At 39.0% G+C, this 21,502-nt stretch overlaps 1 protein-coding gene across 4 annotated transcripts; it reads left to right on the plus strand.

The window, feature by feature from the left end:
• Window positions 1–836: 836 nt before the first annotated feature.
• Window positions 837–19,551, plus strand: LOC127446266 (MAGUK p55 subfamily member 4-like). Of its 4 annotated transcripts, XM_051707037.1 has the most exons (22): window positions 837–991; window positions 1,554–1,678; window positions 1,840–1,961; window positions 2,044–2,121; window positions 2,636–2,719; window positions 3,700–3,831; window positions 7,000–7,081; window positions 7,215–7,300; window positions 8,463–8,534; window positions 8,746–8,942; window positions 9,129–9,187; window positions 13,014–13,031; window positions 13,131–13,172; window positions 13,263–13,283; window positions 13,488–13,502; window positions 13,763–13,804; window positions 14,755–14,934; window positions 15,082–15,162; window positions 16,047–16,140; window positions 16,279–16,387; window positions 18,045–18,179; window positions 18,290–19,551. In XM_051707037.1, exons 2-22 carry the CDS (start codon window positions 1,621–1,623, stop codon window positions 18,479–18,481), a joined length of 1,899 nt encoding a protein of 632 aa, XP_051562997.1. In that variant the 5' UTR covers window positions 837–991; window positions 1,554–1,620; the 3' UTR covers window positions 18,482–19,551. The 4 variants fall into 4 exon arrangements, with proteins under 4 accessions (XP_051562997.1, XP_051562994.1, XP_051562996.1 ...); XM_051707034.1 differs by having other exon boundaries at window positions 13,131–13,283; XM_051707036.1 differs by having other exon boundaries at window positions 1,840–1,874; window positions 13,131–13,283.
• Window positions 19,552–21,502: the final 1,951 nt, after the last annotated feature.

The raw sequence follows: 21,502 nt of genomic DNA on the forward strand, positions 1-21,502 counted from the left end.
ATAAACACAATAAACTAGAAAACAGAACACTCCGACACAACAGCCATACAAAGGACAAATGGGTTAACAAGAAACACCTAGGAACACATCAACATGTAAAACAGGAAACAAGAATACAGGAACATTACTTCAAAATAAAGGACAACAAGACTAGCGGCTCCTACTGTCCGCTAGGGAACTTCCTATAAATGACAGAGGCATGAATGGGTCCCACTTTTGAAGGGTTTAAAGGCAGAAATGTGTAGCTAATCATTTTCTAAACCATTTTACGGTCGTTTTAGGGTTTATGTCGTCATTGCAACAGAGTTGTAAATTTGGAAATAACTACACAGAAAAGCGATTTTATCACACAAAAATCATGTAAACGTGTATATTGTTAATCAAGAGGATTATATGTCCTGTGTGTGTGTATGTGTGTGTGTGAGAGAGAGAGAGAGAGAGAGAGAGAGTATTGTATATTTGATTAATGGAGTGGGTGAGGAATGATGAAATTGTAGATCACCAAATGTGTGTGTGCCATGTCATAGTGGTAGTATGTATGTATTTTATGATTATGTTTTGTATGATTCATCAGTAGCTATAAAACTAAATAAATTTTATGTAGTGATATAATGTGAAAGTAGAAAATACTCTTCTTGCACACTCATTTGTTGTTTTCCTCTCACTCACTCACTGTCAACCTTACTCTGCAATCCCTCCCTTCCAAATTTCTTCCCTCACGTTTTCTCTCTCTCTCTCTCTCTCTCTCTCTCTCTCTCTCTCTCTCTCTCTTTCTCTCTCTGACTCATTTGCTTGCGAGGGATTAAGCAGGATAGAGAGGGATTACACTCCTTTTTCCAAGAGGACATCTAACGCGTAATATTCGTCTGACTATACCAGCATATTTGAGCGAGCAGCATTAAAACTGACCATCATCATGCAAAATAAAGCCAGCCAACGCTCTTCAGTCTGTTAAATTCTAAACTGGGAATAAACGTGACCAACGAGGGAAGTGAGTGAACTGGATTTGCTTCTTAAGTCTTTCTGCCTGGATGTAGGTTTGTGGTTCTTGCCTTATCCTATAAGGAAGTTTCCTGTAGGACAATCAAGCAGGCTGTTTATTTACAACTGTGATTGTTAAATCCCTACTGTATGTGTTCCTAGGATGCTCCAAAAGGATTCAACATTGTTATGTGTAAATTCTGCACATATCCTGCACTCAACAATCAGATTTGGCTATGCAAATGGACTCAAAGTCTCAAATGTAGAAACACTGAGACAAACCAGTTTGTTAAAAGGACTGTAACTATAAAGTATAATAGAATATTTACAAGGACACATTCAGTTCTGACTTATATTTTTGATTTATTGGTTATGTGGCACATGTGATTTTTATCCAAAGCCACCCAGTGGTCTTGCTCAAGGTCAAAACTGTGACAAGGGTACTCAGTGACTCTCCAGTTTATGGACCAAATTTAGAACTTCTGGGTTATCAGCCCTTATTAACCTTTTTACAGCCGTTGATTAAAAAAAAAAATTCACTTGAATTGAGGTCTGAGTGCTTTTTCTTGCAGTTATATATGAGGAGGCCAACGTGTTGTTCTTCTGTAGCCTGACGCCCAAGTCGCTTCAGGACTCAGGATGAGGCCAGACATGGAGACTGATCCTGGATCAGCAACACTGGAGATGGGAGACAAGGGTAAGAAATAAGCTAAGCCACAACTTTAAAATTTACCAATTTAAAGTTGGATTTTGCTACGCTAATGTGAGTGCTTTTGTGGATGCTAACGATAATGACCATTATTACATGCTACTGTGAAGGTATTAAAAAAAAGCTGTGTTCTTATATGCATGTTCCAGCTCTTACGCAGATCTTGGCTCATGTGATTGCTGAGGTGAGGGGCTCCATCAGTAAAGATATTAATGGGTCTGAACTCTTGTACAGTTTGCTTAATGCTCCCTGGCTGCAGTCTCTACTAAAGGTACTGACATCCCTGCATTCTGAACACTTAACAGTTATTAACAATGCATGAAAGTCATTGTTCATACTCTTTCTCTCTGCAGGTGTATGAATGTCTACAGAAGCAACTGAAGGATTCCGCTAGGCCATATCTCTCCTATTCATCTGGACTTTCTCTACAGGTTAGCCCTACTCTTAAGTGTTGTAGTTTCTTCTCACACATTCTCATTGGTCTGGGTCTTAGGTAGTCTGGTATTGGATTTGAACCAAAGTCTTTGGGGGTCTAGTATAGATCTGGGTTTAACATCGTGTCCTTACCAGAAGTGACATGACAAAAGGTATCTCTTCAATATTGAGTTTTTGTTCTAACCAACCATGGCCACAACAAGCAGTGTCAATCACCTAGTTTCTATTTATGCGACACTGTGCCAGGTAGCCCCGCCCGCTGTGAAATCTCACTGGTCTAAAATCCATATTCTCATAATTGTACATTAAACATCAAATATGTTCTAATTGATTGTGATTGTGGCACGTTGCACAGTCATTTTGTGTTCAGTGTTGAAAGACCTACAGTATTGCTTGTCTCTGGAATCTTATCCCATCATGTCTGGTTAGGACACAGTGTAAGGGGGTCTAGTCTTGACACTTACCAATACATCTGCCACCAATACATTTCAGCTCTTAATTGCATTCTAGATTCTGTCTGACCTGCTGGCAATACCAAGCCCCTCAAATGAAGCTCGAGAACTTTATGACCTCCTGAGTCAGCCCCATCTACAGGTGAGCATTCAGGTCATTAGATGGACTTTACATATTTCCAATTTAATATTATAAGACTAATATTATAATATGAATTTGTAATGTGTGGTGTCAACAGTAAGGAGTTTGTAAGGGGTCTAGAAGGGCAAACTGTAAGAAAAAAATAAAGAACAGATCATAGCAAGCCATTAGTTTCTTCATGTTGCCATCACCTTCTTCATAAAAGATTCTTTCTGGAGTCCCATGCAGGACTTTATTAACTGGTAGACACCGATAGACACAAGTAGGCTTATAGAAGAAAGCTATCTGTTAGCATTCCTGTTCATCTCAAAGGCAAGTTGAGTTCTACCATCGGGGGCTAATTGGCCCAAACTAACCAGTCAAACCCTGACCACTTGGGTAGACATTGTTGTTATTCTTTCATTATTGTTAATCTGTAATGGCACTTATTATTGTTTATTTTTTTATTATTATTATGATTATTTTCATCCCCTTTTTCTCCCAATTTGGAATGCACAATTCCCATTACTTAGTAGGTCCTCGTGGTGGTGCGGTTACTCACCTCAATCTGGGTGGCGGAGGACAAGTCTCAGTTGCCTCCGTTTCTGAGATAGTCAATCCATTCTTTTTATCACGTGGCTCATTGTGCATGACACTGTGGAGACTCCGCATGTGGAGGCTCATGCTGTTCTCCGCGATCCACGCACAACTTACTATGCACCCATTGAGAGCGAGAACCACTAATCGTGACCATGAGGAGGTTACCCCATGTAACTCTACCCACCCTAGCAACCGGGCTAATTTGGTTGCTTAGGAGACCTGGCTGAAGTCACTCAGCATGCCCTGGATTCGAACTCACAACTTCAGGGGTGGTAGTCAGCGTCAGTACTTGCTGAGCTACCCAGGCCCCCAATGGCACTTATTATTTATTTATTTGATTTATCATCATTTGTATTTATTGTTAAACATAGTGAATAATTGAAACTACATGTATTTTTCAGGCTCTCCTCTCGGCACATGATACAGTAAGTCTGAGGGACTATGAGCTGGAATTGCCACCACTGCCTAAAGACATCCCTGAAGATGAGGAAGCCATGAGGATCATTTGCCTGGTCAAAAACAATCAGCCTCTGGTGAGCATGACCAGAAAAAGGAGTGGCAGGCAAATCTAAGGCTTGTTTTTACTGACCTGTGATTTATTGTGGTGTCTCTCAGTGTGCATTACTGGAGCCTGTGTTTCCAATCAACATAGCAACAAGGTACAGAGATAGAGACTGCCAGTGGTTTAAAACCTAACTGCTAAGCAGCAGTTTTAGACGTTATTTCTTCTAACATCTTTTTATTTATTTTTTTGCTTAATTTTCCACTTCCAGTTAAATGTTTTGTTAGAGTTAGTTACTTTATTAAAAACTCATGGAATCAGAATTGGTTTCACCATGCCCTAGTGTTGCCAACATTTTTTGCCAAGTGAATTCAGGACACTTGAGCATTTTGAGCACTTTAATATGTGACATCAGACTGGGGGGTGGGGGGGTTCCCCTTCAGTGTTTCACCATTAAAATACTGGACATATTCAATTTAGCCAAAATACAGGACGTTCTGTCATGCATTCACTCATTTTGTCTAATAAAATGCTCTCTAGAATGAGAATGTACCTCCCACTAATACCACCAACTTCTGACTAGAAATAGCAAGTAACAAATCATGTTCATGGCTGTGACGTAAACTAAAGGCTATTGGCTATTTAAAAAAGGGACAAGCCCCAACTTCCTTTTTTTAAAACTAAATACATCAACACAGGAAAGTACACTGTGCTCATCAAGCGATTTCATGTGGCTTTAAGAAAAAAGCTAACTGAAATCTGTAAAATCTGTAACATGAAAACTGTCATGTGCTCTCATTGGTAACTGTAAGCTGTGTGTTATCATGGTTAGAACAGAGCTGGTAGAGGGTTCTGTAGCCACTGGGACACTTTAAGGAAAGCGACTCACCGTGGATTCTCCTCAACTGGGAGACAGCTGGCTAGAGGCTTAGATGACATGTTGAAAGGTCCTGGGATGAGTGGTTGCACATCAGCCGAGACTCCTGTTTCCCCAAGCATTGTTGTGCCCACCACTGCGCATTGTCCCAACACTTTTGGCAGATGCCACCAGAGCAATACATTATGGGAACAGACACTCAGTTGCTCCTCCTCTCGAGTCAGTAGCTCAACTGTGATTGGTAAGGACCAAACCTGTGGATTTGGAGATTCCCATTATTAAATTTCATCAAGATTTAAGAGTCTAATGAAAGCATTATCTAATCAGTGATCTTTGTTTTCCTGTCTTCATCCATTTCATTTTTCATTTCTCATTAATTTTCTGAAGAGAATGTGATTGAGGATGTAGACAGTGGGGAGGAAATTGATGTTGGTAATTCTGTGCCACACATGCTCCCCCAACTGTCTTCATGGACTTCCTCATCGTCTCTCTGCTATCATATTTCAAATCCCCCCACAGAAACTTCTAGAAACACCCCTCATTTCCAAACTGCTCCCCCAAGCTCAATGCACTGTCATCAGGTAGGGGAGGCCACCACCTGCTCCCATACAGGGTCGGCAAAGGATGAAGGTCTGGATGAGTTGCGGATTACTTTGAAGCAGGCAGCCAGCTGCTTGGAGCACAGTTCTGAAAATGTACAGCTGCTTGGTGAGAGGATGGCCGCTGCTGCAGAACGCATGTCCGAGAGCATGCAGGAGAACTCTCAAGCTTTGACGCTGCTTACACACATTGTGGAGAAACTCCAGGAAATAGTCACCACAGGCAACATAACTTTGGCACCTCCAATAGTTACCAAAGTTCAAAATGATGTCCTTGAAAGAGAGACACTAGGTAACACCCGCAGAAATGTAATTGCGATTAATGCAGTTTCGCAACATTGCACTGAGACTGCAAGGATAGCTAACACATCGTTCAGTCTTCCTGTCAGTCCAGCTATCACCTCTTCCTCTCGATGTTCACGTTTTCATTCAATCTCCTCTTCCTCATCATCTTCCTCATCTGCCATCACTCTACTGGAGCAGCTAATAGTATCAAAGGGGAGATATTTTGGTCACACCTCCAACACTGCATCACTGAAAGGCAGAGTAAAAACAAAGCCATCAACATCTTCTCAAAGGAGACAAGTTGATGGACAGCCCAAGATGACCAATGGCTCCTTGACGTCCAGCCCTTCCCAAAACCACAAAGTGAACAACAGCACATTTGAGTGTCTCTCAAGCCAGAAGAAGAGGAAAAACAGGAAAAAGGAATAAGGCCACTTCAGTGTTTCCTCGGTTCTGAACATCCTTTCAGATTCTTGCTGTCTCAGGCATGCAGCTTTCAAACCTTTAATCTGTGTTTGTTATTATTCATCTAATATGTCACCACCAATCCTTTGAGTTGGCATGTTTACAACATCAGTGCTTCTCCAATCTATTGAGAAGGATATAGCTGCAGACAGAGCTCCAAAAAGGGGCGGGAGCCCAAACCGTCAGCAAAGAGATGGAGCCCCTAACCTAACCCTTTCCCTAACCATGTGTGGAAGTGACACCCCCGTTTGGAATTGAGGCAACCCCATTTCGGATTAACCCCACCACTTCTTGAGTAACCCTGCCCCCTTTTGGAGATTCCATCCCCATTTGGAGATCTCCAGCCTGCAGCTATACCTACTTGAATCTACAGTATTTGAAAGTGATCTGTTGGACTTATTGTTTAACCCTATTCATCTCCATCTTATTGGTTTAGCATCTTCCTCCTCTTATTCCTCTTTCATGTGACCATTTCTCTTGTTTATGATATCCTCTTTTTTTTTACTTTCTTTAATTTCTTTCTCTTCTTGTAACACATCACAGTTAGGGCTGTTCGATTCCAGGAGTTTTGGAAAATCGATTCCAAGAGTCAATTCCAGAGTAATATTCTCGATTCTAAAGAAAAAATGAGAGGCAAAGTAAAATTTTACAATAAACAGTGCAATCTAAAGCAGACTTCACACTATTTATGACTGATAGTATGAATAACTGAAGATGCCATGGCCCTGAGAGAAATCGTTTCCCCTGGGCGGAGTTGACTTTTATTCCCAATAGCTTGAAATTGGAGAATCGATTCTTTTTGGAATCAGCTTCCAGCCCTAATCTTAGTTTTAGTTGTCTGTCATTGAATTACATTCTTTTGTGTGCCATTCCCATCAGATGTAGTTATGATGTTTTTTGAAAGCATGTGTTGTACATGATACATACCTAATGGACATTTTTAATGATATTTCTGTTTTCTTCTGACAATTAGGGGGCAACGATCAGGAGAGATGAGGTGACAGGTGACATATATATTGCTCGGGTTATACATGGAGGACTGGCTGACCGCAGTGGTGAAGACTGTCTTATTTTACTATTCTTTCTAAACCTTTTCTCTCTGTTTGTTTCTGTGATATGCCACTAACATGCACTCACTATGTCATTAGTATTTGTGTCATGCATCTTATCAATGTGCTTCCTTTGAAGGTCTCTTGCATGCTGGAGACAGACTGGTAGAGGTGAATGGTCATCCTGTGTTTGGACTGGAACCAGAACAGATCATCCAGATTCTAGTTAGTACACATACTCAATTAAACATCTGTATACTGACTGACCTATTGTGATTTGAATGCTGATTCCTGCCATGCTAGTGTTCCCTCCAAACTACTTAACTATCTTATCCAGCAACACTTCCTTGGTTAATCAGACTCACCAGAAAGACCATGCTGGTTAACAGGATTCATGAACAAGTTCATCAATAAAGTTTGTTTGGTGAACACAACAGCTATGCTGGTACAACAGCTGGACCACTGCCTAACCAGCACTTACCAATATAAACCAACCTAGACCAGCCATACATTTGTGAATGTATTCATAATTATATACTTCGTTTTCATAGTTCAAATCAAGGAGCTCACTCACCGTTAGCATTTTTATTAATTCCAATGGCATCTGCTTGGCTAGCACAGGGTTTCTCAGAAGTATGCAATCATGTGACTGATAACTCATCAGTAGCAGAATATATGCAAAAATAAAAGTCCATTTCACACTTTTAAGAGCCCTTCAAAACAATATGTTTCTGGAACTATTATGTAATGAAACAATGTAATTTAAATGTTTTTTGAAAAAACAAATGTCAGAAAACATGACTAAATTTTAATGACTGTCAATGAAGAAACACAAGCTGCATCTGAAACTGCATGTTGTCAGAGTATGCACTGCATTTGATGAAGTTCACACTTCTTGGCAGGTAATGAAGTACGTTCTTTAGATATGCAGGTATGCTGTATGAATACATTTCAGACATACTTCATCCGGATTGTCGGCACTGTCCTGTGACACGAGTATAAGGCATAATAACATCAACCAAGAAAACATCCAGTGTTTTGAACGTGGCGTCTCCTCAACACACATGGGATTATGACATATAGTAAAGTATCCAGTCGATGCGCACTTCAGAATCTTGCCGATAAGAGTAGGTCATCCAGATATTTATCACTGACTGCTTTTAAGAATACTGAGGATTCTGACATATTACTCAATTTTTGGCATACATATAGTAGGAAAGTATGCATATCCGGACCAGACAATTCTTGACACCCTGGTCAAAATAGAATAAATAACTCCCTCTTTTCACCAGATACAAAAGACCTACCAAACAACAAAACTATTTTAATTGATTTTTATGGGACATTTATCAAATTCATGCTATTTTATCTTGATTTCCTGCCACAGGCCCACTCCCATGGAACCATAATGTTCAAGGTGGTTCCTATCACGGACAGGCCAGTCAATAATCAAACCATGGTAAGTTATTAAATAATGGTGCTATAGCAGTACGTTTTTTTCAAACTAGTGCTTTTATCATGAGTACTAGCTCTTATTTAATAATTTGATAATGTTTGTTAAGTCTGTGTTTCTGTTACCTGCAAATGTCTGGCTTTTGTACAGCTGCACAGTACTTATTCATGACTTCTTTAATGGCTTTAATGACGTCTTTGATGGCTCTCTTTGCCAGCTTTATGTGCGTGCCATGGTGGACTATAACCCTCATGCGGACCCCTCCATCCCCTGCGCAGACGCTGGTATGGCCTTCAGGAAGGGAGATATCCTGGAGATTGTGGATCAGACAGACACCCTCTGGTGGCAGGCCATAAAACTGTCAAGCATCTCTGCCGGCGCTGGCCTCATTCCCTCCACCAGCTTGTTCAAAAGGTCAGTTCTAAGCAAAAAGGGGTTTCAGGTCAGTGACAGTGATTATAATTACACATCTGCATGGGCTATGATGTGATGAGATTTGGCAGATGAATTGAATGTGATTTGAGATTATGCTGATAATCACTGCTGTCTCAATTTTAAGCTTTATATTTATAACCCGAATGTGTTTGGGTGTGTTTGTAGGAAGCAGAAAGAGCACTGGTGGTCTCAGCCTTATCAACCCCATACCTGTGTCAAACTCTGTGAGTTAACCTGTGTCTGCTGTGCCAACATGATCACACGGGAATTTGGTGTGTTAAGGCCCCAATATACTTCCGAAGAAGTTCATCTTCATTCTTCGTTCAGGGGTAAAAATACAGTGCATCTGGAAAGTATTCACAGCACTTCACTTTTTCCACATTTTGTTATGTTACAGCCTTATTCCAAAATGGATTAAATTCATTATTTTCCTCAAAATTCTACAAACAATACCCCATAATGACAACGTGAAAGAAGTTTGTTTGAAATCTTTGCAAATTTATTAAAAAAAAAAAAAAAAAAAAATCACATGTACATAAGTATTCACAGCCTTTGCCATGACACTCAAAATTGAGCTCAGGTGCATCCTGTTTCCACTGATCATCCTTGAGATGTTTCTACAACTTGATTGGAGTCCACCTGTGGTAAATTCAGTTGATTGGACATGATTTGGAAAGGCACACACCTGTCTATATAAGGTCCCACAGTTAACAATGCATGTCAGAGCACAAACCAAGCCATGAAGTCCAAGGAATTGTCTGTAGACCTCCGAGACAGGATTGCATTGAGGCACAGATCTGGGGAAGGGTACAGAAAAATGTCTGCAGCATTGAAGGTCCCAATGAGCACAGTGGCCTCCATCATCCATAAATGGAAGAAGTTTGGAACCACCAGGACTCTTCCTAGAGCTGGCCGCCTGGCCAAACTGAGCGATCGGGGGAGAAGGGCCTTAGTCAGGGAGGTGACCAAGAACCCGATGGTCACTCTGACAAAGCTCCAGCATTTCTCTGTGGAAAGAGGAGAACCTTCCAGAAGATCAACCATCTCTGCAGCACTCCACCAATCAGGCCTGTATGGTAGAGTGGCCAGACGGAAGCCACTCCTCAGTAAAAGGCACATGACAGCCCGCCTGGAGTTTGCCAAAAGGCACCTGAAGGACTCTCAGACCATGAGAAACAAAGATTGAACTCTTTGGCCTGAATGGCAAGCATCATGCCTGGAGGAAACCAGGCACCACTCATCACCTGGCCAATACCATCCCTACAGTGAAGCATGGTGGTGGCAGCATCATGCTATGGGGATGTTTTTCAGTGGCAGGAACTGGGAGACTAGTCAGGATCGAGGGAAAGATGAATGCAACAATGTACAGAGACATCCTTGATGAAAACCTGCTCCAGAGCGCTCTGGACCTCAGACTGGGGCGAAGGTTTATCTTCCAACAGGACAACGACCCTAAGCACACAGCCAAGATAACAAAGGAGTGGCGATGGGACAACTCTGTGAATGTCCTTGAGTGGCCCAGCCAGAGCCCAGACTTGAACCCGATTGAACATCTCTGGAGAGATCTGAAAATGGCTGTGCACCGACACTCCCCATCCAACCTGATGGAGCTTGAGAGGTCCTGCAAAAAAGAATGGAAGAAACTGCCCAAAAATAGGTGTGCCAAGCTTGTAGCATCATACTCAAAAAGACTTGAGGCTGTAATTGGTGCCAAAGGTGCTTCAACAAAGTATTGAGCAAAGGCTGTGAATACTTATGTACATGTGATTGTTTTTTTTTTGTTTTTTTTTTTCGTTTTTTATTTTTAATAAATTTGCAAAGATTTCAAACAAACTTCTTTCACATTGTCATTATGGGGTATTGTTTGTAGAATTTTGAGGAAAATAATGAATTTAATCCATTTTGGAATAAGGCTGTAACATAACAAAATGTGGAAAAAGTGAAGCGCTGTGAATACTTTCCGGATGCACTGTAAGTTCTAAACAGTTGAGTAATGGTATGGTATTTGCGAACATTCAGACACCAGCCACACCGCTGTGGGAGGCATTTAGAGGAGCATTTAATAGGTATGGGCGGATCGATCCTAAAGTATTGATACTTCTGATATCGATCCTCACACAAAAATATAGATTCTAAAAAATAAAATAAAAATTAAACTAGGGATATTATAAATTTTATTATTTGATTACCATGAACAATAATCATAAGCTTCAAAGTGAAATAAAAATTATTTGGCAATATTAGCAAATACTTATGCAGGATTGGGAAATATTTCTTCTTCCGCTCAGCTTAACATGCATGCTGAAAAGCTCATTCAAACAAGAGGGATCAGTGCCATGCTAAGGTAATGATAAAAAATCAGAGAAACAGCTTCTGGACAGAAGCGTAGTCTAGGGCATAGGCAGTATGCCCACAGTATGCCCACCTATCTTTCTTAGGATTTTGCATATGCCCACCTAAAATAAGTGATGATATGTATGGCCTCCAGAACAACGAGCAGTCTTTTGACCTGGACCTTTTTCAATCTGTTCACGCACAACTGATGGCACTGGCAAGACAGACAGTCCGACTAAGCTGATCCACCAATCAGAACGTTCATTTCAGACGATATTGGATATTTGCGAACCAATCATATTTTCTGTTTCAGTAAGGGGCTGGACATTTCCATCGTCTAATGCACAAGGAGTAACCATAATGTGCACTGTAAATTATTTCCCTGCTAAACGTAGATATATTTTATACATTTAAATGTAACATGCAGTTAAACTTTGTGAAAATACTGCATGTTTTTGCACCCCTGCTAGTTTTTAATGCTCTTTTCTCTTTTTTTATTTTTTTTTTATTTTTATTTTTTTTGCCTTTTAATGTTGTCTGTGGTGCCTTTTTCTCATGATATCAAATCAATCATTTTATATTTCTGAGTAGGAAAACAATGTTAATATACACAGAAAATCACATAATAGTACACAAATAAAACAAAAAAAACATACATTTTTTATGTAGGCTATATATGGTAATACAAAACGTGTTAACGTGAACATTACTACACTCTTATTAGCTACAATGCTTAACAGTTTATTGCGTATAATGAGTAATAGTAATAATAAAGTATTAACAGTTTTCATAGTAGCCTAATAAAAGGAACATTAATGACACCTGTTAATTTAAATACATATTTAACATGAAGTTACCATACCATTGTTCTTAGCAGTGTACTCTACAACATGCCAGCAAGAAACTTACCCTGATATACATTTTGTAAGTTTATGTGGAACTATCATTACAAGTTTTTTTTTTTTTTTTTTAATGGATAAAATACATTTCTTACACTTTTTACATATGTTCTGTATATAAATGTAAATTAATTTTAGAGATCAGGTGCATATGTGTTTTTTTTTTTATTTTATTTTATTTTTTTATTTTTTTTATGGGGAGTCTTTCATAAATTCACAGTATGCCCACCTCTTCAGACACTACTACACCACTGCTTCTGGAGTAAATTCACGCTAAAATAACAACATATCTAAAGGTGACATTTCTTATTTCTTAGAATTGTGTGTAATTGTTGTTAATAAGTAATTAAAAATGGTTTTACTAAAGTAATATTGTAGTAACCATGTTTTGTGTGCAAATGCGCAATTAAAAATCTATTAAAAATAAAATGAACATAAAATGTAATTTTAAATACGTTAATGCGCTAAGAGGGCGGGGTTACTCCAAAATGGGAATGCGCCAACTCCAAAAGGGGGTGTCACTTCCACTCACAGTTAAGGTTAAGGAAAGGGTTAGGTTTGGAGCTCCCTGTATCTTCAACGGCGATTTGGAGCTCACGCCCCTTTTTGGAGCAATGCCTGCAGCTACTATATCCTTCTCATTTTGGCAAGCATAGACCGATTTTATCCCGCAAAAATTCGACCTCCTGTCACAGATTTTCCCGTGAGATCAGTCTCACTGTACTTGTATGATATGTGCATTTATTTAGTATGTGTTTGATTCGACACCTTTAACCGTTTTGTATTGATTTTATTTTGTTTTCATGCCAACCGGCAGTGAGCCCAGTGGATGAAGGTGAGCATGTAAACAGGACACTTGAAACACAGGGGCCTTTTCTTTAATTTTACCTACACTAATCTATGTTTCTTCTTTCCTCTCGTCTCTTCCTCTTAGAAGAGGATATGATTGCCATAGATGAAAAATTTGTAGAAGCAGGTAAAAGCTGGTACTGCAATTGGTGTATTAATGCATGTGTGCTTGATCATGGTATTCAACTCATTCTAAACTTCCTTTCTGTATGCACAGATGAGGAAGCGTTTGAATCTGGTAGGTAAGTCCTGACCAATCAGGAGAAAACAATACAACAGTCAGGTTTGAGGTCACTGTGAAAATGTCTTTTAAAACATGTTTAAGGAAGATTATAGAAACAGCTAGATCATAATGTGAATAAGTGATGGTATGATGGTAAAAGCTTTAAATTGCTCATTTCTCATCTTATCTAAATCTGTTCCCTGCATGGTGTTTCCTCAGAAGAGCTAAAGGATGGTGAGTGCACAGTATTTATGGAAATATAAATCATAAGTGGAAATTTCTTCATGCCATTTCATACCCTGATTACTTATTTTTCCAAATGGAACACTAATTAGATGTTTTGAAGAATTTTCAAGTTGCTCTTGTCTTTTCCATACAACTATACTGAATGCGCACTGAGGCTATCAAGCTCCAAAAATGACTAAAAACACCATAAAAGTACCTTAAAGCAATCAGCATGGCTAATTTGATGTGCTCATTGTGTCTTGTTACAGAGGAGAGTGAATTCAGCACCAACATTGAGGGGTTTTATTTGAGTGAGTGAATCTCAAATCTTACAATTTTACAGGATTATTATATTCAGTGAAGCAGATTAGATGAATCTTGTATACAGCATAACAAACCCAGACCAGATGAATTAGATTTTTCTTACCTGATCTCTGTTTGTAGACCCCAATGTTTTGCACATACTACTGATGTTGAATAAGGACCATTAACTTTCAAGGATCTCAGTGAAAATTAAGAGCAAATGATTGGTTGTAAAATCATAGAAATCTTTCCACTCCATTAGATCATAAATTACAAGTATGACAAGTTGCATCGGACGCATCGGTTATATCGGCTGCCGATATTTATCGGCCAATTATTGACCAAATTAAAACCATCAGCATGTCGGTAATAAGCATGTAAACGCCAATATGAAAAACAGATGGTTTAGTTAGTAACACTTTGTAAAAACCAGAAATAATAATTGCTACAATATGTCGAAGGGTTGGCACTCCTAAGAACATGTAATGTTTCATTTTTATTCTTTCTCATTCTCACGTTCATGCAGAAAAAATACCATAAACGAATGTGTTGTGAAAGGGGCACTTACCTATAGGCTACATGATGATGGAAACCATCCAAAATGCTTTGAAACCAGCAGACTTTGACTTCTGAGATATCAAAAATTGTATTGGAAATGAGATATATTGGAATTATTTATTGTTACAACAGTAAAAAAAAAATTATGCATACCAAAGTAAAACAGTGATCTGATAACAATATAAATTAAGTGGCAAAATATATGTAACGGCCTATTGCTTTTTGTTAAAATCGGTATCGGCCAAAAATGTTAATATCGGTGCATCCCTAATTACTAGTATTTGAATTAACCAAAGAATACAACATATTCTAATTGCGTTAGCTGTCTATTCGTGATTTTGTGGCCTTATTGGACTGTTTTGCATCATTTAATGTTTGTGCCTCTTATTATGCATGTCAGCTGGTTTTCAGCGCAGTCTACGTCTCTGTCGCCGGCGGAGGGGTCAGGCTTTTGGAACATCCCAGTTCTGCTCCCTTCGTTGCCCCATGAGCTGTTACAGTTCCCTGGCTAATCCTTATGAGGAGGTGGTGCGATACCAGCACCATCAAGAACACACACACCTCCTCATAGCACTGCTGGGTGAGTGAGTGTGTGTTTGTTTGCTTTTCCACACATGTGGAAGTTAAAATCATCCAGCAAAAACACATAGAACCTGCTACATCTTCCTGTAGCTGCATCACTGCTTGCACCGAATGTTTTAAAGCTTTGTCGATGTTCTGCTGTTAGGTCCATCTGGGGTCGGGGTGAATGAATTACGCAGGAGGCTAATCAAGATCAATCCTAAGGTTTACCAAGGAGCTGTTCCCCGTGAGTTTCATTCTGTAAATCTGAAATTGTGTGATTTACAGTGGTTTTCATAAGCTTGAAAAAAATGCTTCTGTTTTGCATTTTCCACATTTAAGGGTCATTGAAGTAACCCTGAGAAAACGTCTTGATATTCGTGACTTAATTTGAAATTAATTATTTAGTTCTTTACAGTCATGTGTATATAAGGAGCAAGGAAAGTATTGTACCTTTTACTGGTTACACCACTTGACATTTTTATATAAGTCATTAAATACATTTTTATTTGCAGAAAATGCTATAAATGTTTTTCAAAAATGTAAAAAACCAACATGGTCACAAATACTACATTTCTACGAACTTGACACGTGTTTTAAACTTGATCATCTGGGACAACCTTATTTTTCAACTACCATTAACACAACATTTTTAATTGCAAATTATTATCATAACAGTTTGAGTGAAAAGTTTCCAAGAAAATGTTACATAAGTTTAATAATTTCTTGTTATTTTGGTATTTACCTCTTTTGCTTTAATGACAGCATGCACCTGAGCTGGCATGGACTCCACAAGTTTGTGCAAAACCTGATGATCCATGTTATCTCAACATGATTTAAGAATGTTCCAAAGAGCATCTTGTGTGCTTCAGTACAAAGTAGTAACATAGTCAATTTCACAAATTTGCTTAAATTTGTTTAGTGATCTAGAAATAGCACAGAATGTTAAATATTTCTTCATCTTACGTCATAAATGTTCTTTCTTTTAAATTTTCCAAAATCCGAAAAGTGTTTATGCCTAGGTTTAAATGGGATTTTAAATCCCAGATGTGGTGTTTCAATGTAAATGTTTAAACTAAAAGTGTACAAGTGTACATATGTTGAAACTATCTGACTTTCATTTCCATGCAGATACCACACGACCACCCAAATGCCATGAGGAATCTGGCAGAGAATATCACTTTATAAGCCGAGAACAGTTTGACAACATGGTCTGCAATCACAGGTACTTGAAATGTACTAGGCTGTACATCAACAGACAATATTTCCAGATGTACTGTATGTTTTTTGTTCATTTCATCAATCAAAACTTTTTTCTTCATATAGCGTAGCTCAGTGGCATTTTTTTCTCTGTCTTCCTTAGGTTTATTGAGTTTGGGGAGTTTAGAGGTCATCTCTACGGCACTAGTGTGGATGCTATCAAAGATGTTTTGACCAGTGGGAAGATCTGTGTGCTTGACATTGAGCCATATGTGAGTTTATTGTGAGAATGTATTTTTCCAGTATTATCAGTGTCATTTGCTAAGGCAAGCGTCAGTATTATTATGACTTCAACTTAGAGTTAGGGATCTAAACAAACCTCTAACCTTAAAGGGACAGTTCACCCAAAAATGAAAATTCTCTCATCATTTACTCACCCTCATTCCAGATGTTTAGGACTTTCTTTCTTCTGCAGAACACATTCAAAGATTTTTTAGAAGAATATCGCAGCTCTGCAGGTCCTTTCAATGCAAGTGAATGGTGACCAGAACTTTGAAACTTCAAAAATCACATAGAGACAGCATAAAAGTAATCCAGATGGTGGTTTAATATGTCTTCTGAAGCGATGCAATCACTTTGGGTGAGAAACAGATCAATATTTCAATCTGTTTTTACTATAAATCTCCACTTACACTTACAGAATGTTAAAGTGGAGAGTTATAGGAAAAAAGGACTTAAATATGGATCTGTTTCTCACCCACACCTATCTTATTGTTTTTGAAGACATGTATTTAACCACTGGAGTCTTGTGGATTACTTTTATGCAGCCTTTATGTGATTTTTTTATTTATTTTTTTCTCTCCTTTTCTCTCCAATTTGGAATGCCCAATTCCCAATGCGCTCTAAGTCCTCGTGGTGGCGTAGTGACTCGCCTTAATCTGGGTGGCGGTGGATGAATCCCAGTTGCCTCCGCGTCTGAGACCGTCAATCCGCGCATCTTATCACGTGGCTTGTTGAGCTCGTTACCGCACAGACATAGCGCATGTGGAGGCTTTACACTATTCTCCGCAGCATCCATGCACAACTCACCACGCGCCCCACCGAGAGCGAGAACCACATTATAGCGACCACGAGGAGGTTACCCCATGTGACTCTACCCTCCCTAGCAACCGGGCCAATTTGGTTGCTTAGGAGACCTGGCTGGAGTCACTGAGCACGCCCTGAATTCGAACTTGCGACTTCAGGGGTGGTAATCAGCGTCTTTACACGCAGAGCTACCCAGGCCCCTGCCTTGATGTGATTTTTGAAGCTTCAAAGTTCTGGTCACCATTCACTTGCATTGTATGGACCTACAGTATAGAACTAATTCTTCTATTCTTTTAAAAATCTTCGTTTGTGTTCTGCAGAAGAAAGAAAGTCACACACATCTGGGATGGCATGAGGGTGAGTAAATGATGAGAGAATTTTTGGGTCTCTTTAGGTATCAAATTTAGGCACATAACTTGTCCCGCACCATTTGTGGACATGATGCCTCAAATTGTGTGGCTTGCTGAGGAGAGATGTGGTATTCTTTTTTTTTGTAAGTGATCAAACTTATGATATTCGTTTTGCAGATGATAAAACAGGTGATCTATGGATAAAAATGCCATAGATTTGCATTGAAGGAGCCAAGTCGTATCAGAGATAGGCTCTTTTAAATTGGGCCAGTAACCACCTAGCAACCACCCAGAGAGACTTAGCAAGCACATAGCAATGCACTGAAACCCATTTCAAAACATCTTAACAACCGCATAGTAATGCCCTAGCAACACCCTAGCATTATGGTAACGAGTTTTGTGGAACAAAGTCTTACAATTGCTTTGTCATAAATCCTGCTGGACTACACCTGACTTGTTCTGACTTCTTCTTGCTGTGTTTTTTAACTTCCAGGCATTGGAGTCAGTGAGGACCCCAGAGCTGAGGGCATATGTCATCTTTATAAAGCCTCCTTCTACTGAGCAGATGAAGCAGACACGAATGAACTCTCATATCATCACAAATTACTACATCAGCCGGCCCTTTAAGGTGGGATTACAACTCTGTCTTGAGCTACTGTGTAATATTTACTGTATGTCTTAAAGGTCTCTCAACCTCATCCTTTTCTATATCTCGCTTTCTGTCTCTCTCTTTCTTAGGATGAAGATTTTCAGGAAATAGAGAATGCAGGACGTAAAATAGAACAGCATTACTGTCAGTTCTTTGATCATGTGATAGTAAATGATGGCTTACAGGCTGCATGTGTGCAGCTGCTGACTGCAGTGAGGAGAGCTCAGGACGAACCCCAGTGGGTACCAGTTGCATGGGTCAGACCAACTGACCAGTCTTAATAGAGAATATGCAAATGCAAATAAACAATAACTATGCAAATAAACTTTTTATTTTTCATTGTATATGGTGAAAATGCTGTATGTTTTGTCTGTAAAAATGTTAGTCTGAATACAAAATAATTTCTTTGCACTTTTCTTTTTTTTTTTTTTTTTTTGCAACTGTCACAATCTTTCGTTTCGATATTTTGTTCACTCTTTGGGGAAAAAAATAAAATAAACCTAAACTCTTATTAATCTCCCCAAAGAGATTTATCATTGTTGAGCACTTTATTTGATGTATTCCATTAGAAAAGAAAAAGTATCAACCATACATTAAGCCTACTGTGCTACAGTATATTATCAACACCACTGACCATTCAAAATCACCCTTAAAAATACTTATATTTATCATGGATTATTAGAGTCAGTGAGGACCCCAGAGCTGAGGGCATATGTCATCTTTATAAAGCCTCCTTCTACTGAGCAGATGAAGCAGACACGAATGAACTCTCATATCATCACAAATTACTACATCAGCCGGCCCTTTAAGGTGGGATTACAACTCTGTCTTGAGCTACTGTGTAATATTTACTGTATGTCTTAAAGGTCTCTCAACCTCATCCTTCTCTATATCTCGCTTTCTGCATGGGTCAGACCAACTGACCAGTCTTAACAGAGAATATGCAAATGCAAATAAATAATAACTATGCAAATATGCAACTATGCAGCCCACCACTGCTCAACCAAACTCAAGACAGCCTCAACAGATTTATTTGATCAGCTGCTGATCAAATGAAGGCGGGCATATTTTAATTTTTCGTGATGGGGCAGAAACAGTAAACTGGTTAACGGGTTAGACATTTAGTGGATTAAGAGACTGGATAACTAAATGACCCCCAGTTAATGTAGCTCTGGGTGTAATGACAGTATGTGTATGTGTTGTCATGCTGGAGATCTGGGTTCAAATCCCACTTTTTGACATAATTTTCCCCATGTCTCTACTCTTAGTATTTCCTATAATACTACTTATAGTAATAAATAAAAGAGATTCCTCGTAGTGATTTGGTCACAGTAAAGGTCGGGGAGTTGAGCGAAGGATTTGATCCAGATAAAATTAACCATGGTTTTGCTGTAGTAATATTGTAGTAACCATGTGTTTTGGTGGAAACTATTTAGTTATGATGTACTAACCATGGTGTTACTACAGTAACATGTTGTTAATAGTAGTTAATAGTAACCATGTTTAATTTTGTGGTTACTATGATTTTACTAGAAAAATACCATGGTGATACTATGGTTACTGTAGTAAAACCATGGTTAATTTTTGTAAAATAGGGTTAGGGGTAGTGGTTGGTGTAGCGTGTCTGTGGGACTCCAAATAAACACAATAAAAATGCTGCAGTGATGCCACTATACTGTGTGTTAGTATTTAAACAGGGGTGTAAGAGTATCTGCCACTATTTGCACTAGAATGCAAATAGCATATAACGCTATTTGCACTTAGTGCAAAGAAGATGCCTTTTGTTGCTTTTTACACTTAGTGAAAATAGCATTGTTACAATGCAAGGATAGACACGTCTATGTGTTGACAAACACTTTTCAGTGTGTAACAAAACAAAAACTCGCACTGCTTTTCAGCCAGCTACATATTAACATACACACACACACACACACACACACACAAACTTGTTTTTAAATCATTGTGGGGACTCTCCATAGACTTCCATACATTTTATGGATTTTATACAGATCTAATGATAATTTCTATCCCCTAACCCTAACCCTGCCCCTAAACCTAACCCTTTTTGCATTTTTACATTTTCGTATGTTTAATAAGCCATTTCCCTCGTGGGGACCGCTGGCTGGGCCTACAAGGTAGGTGATCTCAGGTTTTACTATCCTTGTGGGGACCATGTAGTATAAACATGTACACAAACACACACACACACACACACATACACACAGACTCACACATACACACAGACACACACACACGCACACAGACACACACACACACACACACACACACACACACAAACACAGACACACACACATACACACACACACGCACACAGACACGCACAGACCCACACACACACACACAGACATACACACACACACACACAGACACACACACACAGACACACACACACACGCACACAGACACGCACAGACCCACACACACACACACACACACACACAGACACACACACACGCACACAGACACAGACACGCACAGACCCACACACACACACACACACACACACACACACACACACACACAGACACACACACACGCACACAGACACAGACATGCACAGACCCACACACACATGTTGATGCAGCTATCATTATGAGGACTCTCCATAGACATAATGATTTTTATACTGTACCCTAAACCTAACCCTAACAAAAAACTTTCTGCATTTTTACATTTTCAATAAAACATTGTTTATTATGTTTTTTAAGCGATTTGAATTATGGGGACACTAGAAATATCCTCATAAACCACATTTATATCATAATACCCTTGTAATTACCAGTTTGTAACCTAAAAAAAAGTCCTCTTAAACCACTTAAACCTGCCCCCCAGCCCCCCCATAGTAATATATATATATATATATATATATATATATATATATATATATATATATATATATATATATATATATATAATTCGAATTATGTCACAGATACTATATAGGCCTATTTCTTTCAAAAATGGAAAAATGTCTAAAATCAGCCACATTAGCTATAGAGCAGTGCTCTAAGAGACTTTCCGTTTAAAATGTAAATATTAATGATATATACATTGTTCTGACTAACGAATAAAAGTGTTTTAAAACATATGTTTTTCTTTAGGAATTGTGTTTATTTCAGTCTGATTTGTAGCCATCTGAAAGTATGTGTCACCATCTTTAACCGCAGATGTCGGGCGAAATCCAAACAGCGTTTTTGCGCCCTTTAAGGGGCACTGCGGGAAGGGGACACCACACGAAGGGGTGTTCCAAACGAAAGTAATCAACCCAAGCCCTCCACGAA

This window comes from Myxocyprinus asiaticus, chromosome 9 (genome assembly GCF_019703515.2).
Source record: "Myxocyprinus asiaticus isolate MX2 ecotype Aquarium Trade chromosome 9, UBuf_Myxa_2, whole genome shotgun sequence".
Classification (NCBI taxonomy): Eukaryota; Metazoa; Chordata; class Actinopteri; order Cypriniformes; family Catostomidae; genus Myxocyprinus; species Myxocyprinus asiaticus.

Excerpts from the sequence above, each read along its gene's own strand:
- LOC127446266 (XM_051707034.1), top strand. The coding sequence starts at position 1,621 with ATGAGGCCAGACATGGAGACTGATCCTGGATCAGCAACACTGGAGATG. Across the intron at positions 1,679-1,839 it reads ACTGGAGATGGGAGACAAGG|CTCTTACGCAGATCTTGGCT; the intron begins GTAAGAAATAAG and ends TGCATGTTCCAG. Across the intron at positions 8,535-8,745 it reads CAGTCAATAATCAAACCATG|CTTTATGTGCGTGCCATGGT; the intron begins GTAAGTTATTAA and ends TCTCTTTGCCAG.